Source organism: Vombatus ursinus, unplaced genomic scaffold (assembly GCF_900497805.2).
Source record: "Vombatus ursinus unplaced genomic scaffold, bare-nosed wombat genome assembly UNPS02001287.1, whole genome shotgun sequence".
Taxonomy (NCBI): Eukaryota; Metazoa; Chordata; class Mammalia; order Diprotodontia; family Vombatidae; genus Vombatus; species Vombatus ursinus.
Genome location: NW_020941065.1, coordinates 13,313,132 through 13,319,789, shown reverse-complemented (window position 1 = coordinate 13,319,789; position 6,658 = coordinate 13,313,132). Strand labels below are relative to the sequence as shown.

Here is a 6,658-nt window from a genome sequence, read left to right as displayed (position 1 = left end):
GGGGGGGGGGGGGGGGGGGGGGGGGGGGGGGGGGGGGGGGAGGGAGGAAGAAGGAAGGAGGAAAAAGAGGAGACCATAGTACCCATGGGAGGCAGTGTGGGTTCAGGGGAAAGAGCTTGGATTTGAAGTCAGAGGTTCTGGGTTCTGTGGAAAGGGAATGAAGGAAGTCAAGGAGAAACACTCACCTGTTTCAGATTTGATTGGGGGCCACAGAAGAGTGACCATCTAAATTTAGGTACATAATACCACTGAGTTAGATGAGTGGAAGGACAGAGTTTTTCAGCTCTCGCCTTTACATCTGGCGCTGTGCATGTGCTAACAATAGCCAACGTCATCTCTGGTGGAAATCAATTGGTCACTCAAACATTGGCTGGGCAAATCTCCAACTCCTTTCTGCTGATTCATTTCCTCATCATTCAAGAACTTACCTCCTTCAGGAAGCTTTCCCTGAAGATTCCAGTCACCTGTCCACTTGCTGACCACCCATGGTACTTACTTTCTGTACTGTGAGAATTGTGGGAATTGAGTGAACCTCACTGATTCCATCTTGTGACTCGATTCTTTAGCTCAGTTCTCTTTCTATTCAATTGTGGGTCTAGTCCAATTTTTGTCTTGTGAGAAAACTTTATTCAATTATGAGAACTGTGAGAAAACCTTATTTCATTGTTTGAACTAGCTTTGCATGTCTGAAAAGCTGGACCACCCCTACCGGCTGCTTAGAAACCCTTAACTAAGGACCTGAGTTATGCTGACCAGAAACCCAGTCAGACCCAAAGATTGATGCAAGGGATTTTCTCACAATTGTACATTTCAAGCAGCACATATGTCTTATCTGAAAATTTGCCCCATACTGGTCAATGAGTTCCTTGTTCTCTTGATTGAATATAGACATTTGGGGAGGGGGGAATAGGATACTTCTTTTTCTGATTTCAGGGAATTGCATCTATTTGCTCTCTTCCTCCCAACTCATAAAGCCTCCAATCTTTCCTCCAATTAGAATCAGATTACCTAATCTTATATCCTGGTTTATATCCTGTTAATTGTTTTCTTTTAATGCGTAAGAATCTGTCTCCCCCTGTATTTGGGGTCCAGTTCCAAGCGGAGGGGCCTGGTCCCGATTTGTTATGCAATTGGCATGCTTTGTATAATAAATGGATATACACAAACCTGTCTTTCCTCAGTCATTTCAGATTTCACCCATCATAACACCCACACATGGGAGCATTTGATTATCAGTGATTGAACACTAGGATCATCTGATCCAATCCTCCCATGTTAGGGATGAGCAAACTGAGACCAGAGAATACGTCAATGTCAATACATGCTTAAGTAGTAAGTAAAATTATAAGATCATAGATTTTGAGCTTAAAGTAACCTGAGAAGACATTAAGTTCAACCTGCCCATTTTTTCAGAAGAAAAAACTAAGGCCTGGAAAGGTATAGGGATTTGCCCCAGGTCATACAGCTTGTAAGTAGCAGAGAATTTGAATTTTGCTCTTGGGACTCTGAGTTTAGTGTTCCAAATTCAGAGTTCTTTCCACTATACCACAAATCAGGAAGACCTGGGTTTGAATCCTACTGCAGGACATTTACCTAGCTGTAAGATGGGCAAGTGGCTTCACCTTGATCCTCAGTTTCTTCATCTGTAAAATGGGGACAATAATCCTTTCAATGTCTACTTCACAGGCTGGTGAGAAGTAGGTTTGGTAAAATTGAAAAGTGATATAGAAGTTGGCATGATTGCTATCATGGGGTCTTCTACATAGATCTGGATGGAAGAGACCTCCAAGATCATTTGGTCCTACCTCCTCATCTTACAGAAGAGGAAAGTGAGGACCAGACAGTATTAGCAACTTGCTTGACTGCACGCTCAGGTAGCAAGGACAGAACCACAATTCTAACAGGGGGTCCATGAAGTCCACCTCCACTGCTCTTCCCCCTGAGTCATCCTGCCTCTCATATGCCTCACCCTTGGGAGTCAGGCAACCATGGTTCCAGATCTCACACCTGGCTATATCACCTTGGTCAAGTCTCTTCTCTTTTCTGGGTCTCAGTTTCCTTCATTGCAAACCAAAATAAAGGAGTAGACTATCTGATGGTCTATAACAATCTGTTATCTCTAAGAGAAGATGAAGAATGTGATTTTAACTATCATCATGCTTCTGTCTCAAGGGCTCTGCCCCAGCTCCTATTCTCCCTCACAGCTAGGGAAGATGCCCCATCTATACCCATCCATACCTTACAAATTAGAATTCAGTGTCAAAGGTCCCTCAGCATCTTTATGCCCATAAAGCCAGGTCTACAGGAAGCCAAGGTGGGAGATGGACACAGACTATATCTGTCTCTTGTTCTCTCTATCCCAGAATGAGGAGGTCAAATCGACATGTATATTGGTTTCTGTGTCTGATTCTGGGTCTATGTCTGTATGCATGTACAAACAAGGCCAGCATGAGGTAGGGACAGCCACCTAGATGGCCCAATTGGGCAGGACCAGGAAGATGCCTGCAGATCAAAAACATCTTCCCACCCCATTCCTATCGCCTAGAAGCCGCCAAGGGGGCTGGAATGACACCAACAAAACTCTATTTCCACACCACCATGCAGTGAGCAGCATGGGCATGGGACCTTAGAATGGGGAATGTCAGAGCTAGGAGAAGGGCCTTAGAACAGGAAATGTCAGAGCTGGGAGGGGCCTTAGAACAGGGAATGTCAGGTAGTTGGGAGAAGCCTTGGAACTGAGAATGTCAAAGCTTGAAGAGCCTTCAGGGCATTGGCACTGGAATTAGGGGTCCTGGGATCAAATCCCACCTATGACACTGCACGTGTGACCTTGGGCAAATTCTAAACTTCTCTGGGCCTCAGTTTCCTCATCTGTATAATTAGGAAATTATCTCTAAGAATTCTTTCAGCTCTAAATCTATAATCCTCATCAAATTCTCCCCTTATAGATATGAGCAGAATTAGGGCCAGAGAGGTTAGCATCTTCCCCAAGGTCACATAGCTTTAAGGGGCAGAGTTAGGAGGTGGTGGTTACATATTTGTGAGCCAATAGTACATCTCCCTTGGACACATTTGCCATGTGGAAATAGGGTCACGTTGTCCATTTCTAAGACTAGCCCAGGAAAATGAAATGTAGGAATAGTTTTTAGTTCATTAGGATAATTACCCTCACTGATCTCCTCATCAAAGGTCTGGCTTTTAAAAATAGGTGGGGGAGAGGGGACCCACACAAGATGTCAGCCTAGTCTCCAAGGAAACACTGGTCCCTCCTGGGCCATCCCATCTCTCCATGGCCTTTGAAGCCGCTCTTTCCTTAGTGCTTCTAAGAGTGTCATCATGCAAATGAAACTCTGATCATTATTTGGTAATTGAGAGCAGGAAAAAGGCTTCTGTTGAGACACATTAGTTCATTTGGACATGGCTTGTTCCCACTCGCCACAGAGGAGGAGAGGAGGCTTTGGAATGATCTAACTCTGGCTTTTTCATGAAGGAGAGGTGCTAGGCACCCTTCTAGGCAAGGAGCCCCTTGACCAGCTGGGGCTATCCTGGAAGGTGGGGGTCCAGGCCTCTAAGCATCTGACCTCACTTGGTCACAGCTCCATTTCCTGAAGTTCCGGGGGGAAAGACTGTACAGCTACAGAGGATTCTAGAATTCAACTTGAAATTCCTCCCAGACTAATTTAGATGGCTTGGATTACAATTCAGGAGGGAATGTTAATTTGGACAAAAGAGGTTTAGGAATAGCATTTAAAGGAGCTTTCAAGTCCTCAAAGGAAAAGACACCTCATTCTGTTTCTGACTCGATTACTAAAGATGCTGTGCAACATTGACCAATTCACTTTCCCTCTCTGGGACTCCATTTCATCCTGAAATCAGATTTCAGGCACATACTAGATTGGGATCTGCAAACCTAGTTCACTACGACTTGTCCTTCTGCCAGCTGTGGGGGGAAGTCTGGCTCAGTGCTGGGGGTGGAGGGGTAAGAGAAGAAGTGGATTATTTCCCTTGACCCCCAAAAGGTTGGGCAGGGCAACAAGAGTGGGAGTGGACAAGATCCTAACCTGTAGAACCACTTCCCTCTCTAATAGCTGTCCCCTGAGAGGCATCAAGCCACTTTGGTCCTCCACACTCCAGGTTCCTCGCAGTGATACATTAGAAGCATGGTTAATTCTAGGCAAGACCATAAAATTGGAACCACTCTTGTCTTCCCATGAGTAAGCTACAGTAAAACAGAGCCTTAGTGGGACCTGGATTTCAGTCTTGCCTTGGTTATCGATTAGACACATGGCTTTGAGCAAGTCATTAAAATTGTCAAGAGTCTTAGTTCTGTCATCTGTAAAATGACTGGAAATTATTCCCTATCCTGCCTCCCTCATAGAGTCTGGGGGGACAACATGAATGTAAATGTAAAAGGATGTTCTGTAGACTGTAAAGGCCTGTTCACAATGGTGGGGGGAGCTTATTATCATGGTCCCACTATCGTCCATTCTGCCCTTTCTCTGCCTCCAAGAATCCAGACCCCTAGGTGTGTCCTTCCGCCCAAGTGTCCTCCCTCCTTCTACTCCATGGATCCATTCTGGAGGCAGGGACAGTATTCTTCAGACTTCTTTCTCTTTCTCTTCCCCACCATTTCCCATTTTCCTCTAAGGGTTCTGCCCACTGTGAGATGGCAATAAGTGTAGAAAAGAGCTTAATCAAAAAAAACCAATCAGTGATAATGTGTTTTTCCTTTCCTAGTACCATAGTTCTTTAAAATGTCCATGCATCCACAAGGTCCTTTAGGAGCAGCTAATAATGCCAGTCTTGGGCACTGTGGTGGTGGTGTGAAATGGAAGATGAGGGAGAAGATAATTCTGCCTTTAATCACAACAGGAACATGGCTAGATGTGTAACCCAACCAAGAGTATAACCCCATCTTTTTATGGATGACTAAATCTAGGGACAGCTTGGGGAAGTGATCCACCCAAAGTCTTTCATACACCGTAAGGTCTTCAAGATGAAAAGGATCTGACAGGTCACTGAGCCCAACTCAGACCTAATCTGGCCACAGTCAGTGATATTTAAGAGAAAGGAGAAAAGAGAGGAAAGATTTGTTTGGGGCTGGGACCCTGAAAAGATGTTGCCAGGCTTCTATGGCACTCCAAGGTGAATGTTTGATACCTATGTTTTTCAGGCTATAGGAAGGTGCATGGGTGCGAAGGAAAATACCTTGGGCCAGAAGGGATGAGATTTATTCTGCTTAGTTTCACAGCTGGAAACATCAGATAGGACAATTTCAGTTCCATATAAAGATGTCTTTCCTACCAGTGAAAGTTGGACAAGGATATAACAAGTTGACTTGGGAGAGACATTGAGTTCCCCATTACTAAAGTCTTCCAGTAGAGGGCAGATGACCATTTAGGGGAAATGTTGGGGAGAAGCTGTTCAGAGAGGAATTATGGTGTTGTGAAAAGAGCATTAGATTTGGAGTAAGAGGACCTGAGTTCAAATCCCATCTCTTGAGACTCAGTACCTGTGTGACCTTAGGTAAGTTCCAACTTCTGGGGGCTCTGTTTCCTCATCTGTAAAGTGAGTGGGTTGGGCTAGATGACCTCTGAGATCTTTTCCAGCTCTGGTCTGTGATACTCATGGGACATTCTTGATTCTCACTAAAATTGAGTTAATATTTACAAAATGCTTCACAAACTTGAAAGCGCTATATAGATGCTATTATTATTTAATGCCTGCTTGTGAAGTTATTTTAAAATAAATTTTACCTAGGCAAAAACTTTTTGATGCATTATAGATGAGACTAAATTATTTCAGATAGGAAAACGCTAAAAACATACCTCAAGAGAAAAAATGTTGATGGTGCAAATGAGATTCATCCGTACCATTTGGGTTTCTATGAAACCAAGAGACCAGTGTTGCTACTCTGAACCCCTTTTCAGAACCTGGCATTGGTGCCTTTTACCTGGGCCATTCCCTATTTCTGGAGATATTTCTTCATGATGCTCTCCACCTCATCTTGCCTCTCGGCAGCCTTCCATGTTCCATGTCGGGATCTCCTATCGCTCTCCTCATCTTGTTTTTGGGATCCTGGGCGGCTCTTGATGCTGTCTGCACTTCTGTAGGACATGGCGGAGCTCGACGATGATGAAGAGTCAGACAGGTGACCTGTGTCCTCCTTGGGTTCCAGGTTTTCCTGGAAGGCACTGCTACTTCCCAAGAACAGACAATCTGAAGAAGTCTCGCTCTTATTCATACTGGTCCCAGGCTTCAGGCTGTCTCCTCTGTCCTTCCTGGCTCTTGTGGGAGAGCTGGATTTCCGGATGGCTGGGACATAGTCATCAAAACTCACTTTGGGTTTCTGTTCATATCTCGGCAGCTTCCAGGACAGAAAGTCAGGTTCCAAAGGCTCATTCAGCAGGTTGGAGAACCTTCGGTTCTGAAAGACCAGGGATTCTTTTCCCAAGTCTGGGTCCTCTACTTCCTCTAGGGGTGCATCAATACATGGCCTCCTAAGCCGCAGCTTGGACTGAGCAAACTTCCCTGGGCCGTCTCCCACTGATGAGCTTAACCTCCTGCTGAAACTGCCTTCTGTTTTCTCAGACTCTAAGAGTGATTCATAGGACCTGTGCATTGATTTCGGAGGAGCAGGCAAAGAAAGGGATGGGTC

General features: G+C 44.9%; 1 protein-coding gene across 1 annotated transcript in view; it reads right to left on the bottom strand.

Moving 5' to 3' along the window:
- MYO18B (myosin XVIIIB) overlaps positions 1-6,658 on the bottom strand; it is a 352,079-nt gene that overhangs the window by 638 nt on the left and 344,783 nt on the right. The window contains exon 42 of the mRNA XM_027862330.1: positions 5,954-6,658. This exon is cut by the window's right edge and continues 487 nt beyond it. Coding sequence (XP_027718131.1) covers positions 5,966-6,658 — 693 coding nt within the window. The 3' untranslated portion in view covers positions 5,954-5,965. The remainder of the gene's footprint in view (positions 1-5,953) is intronic.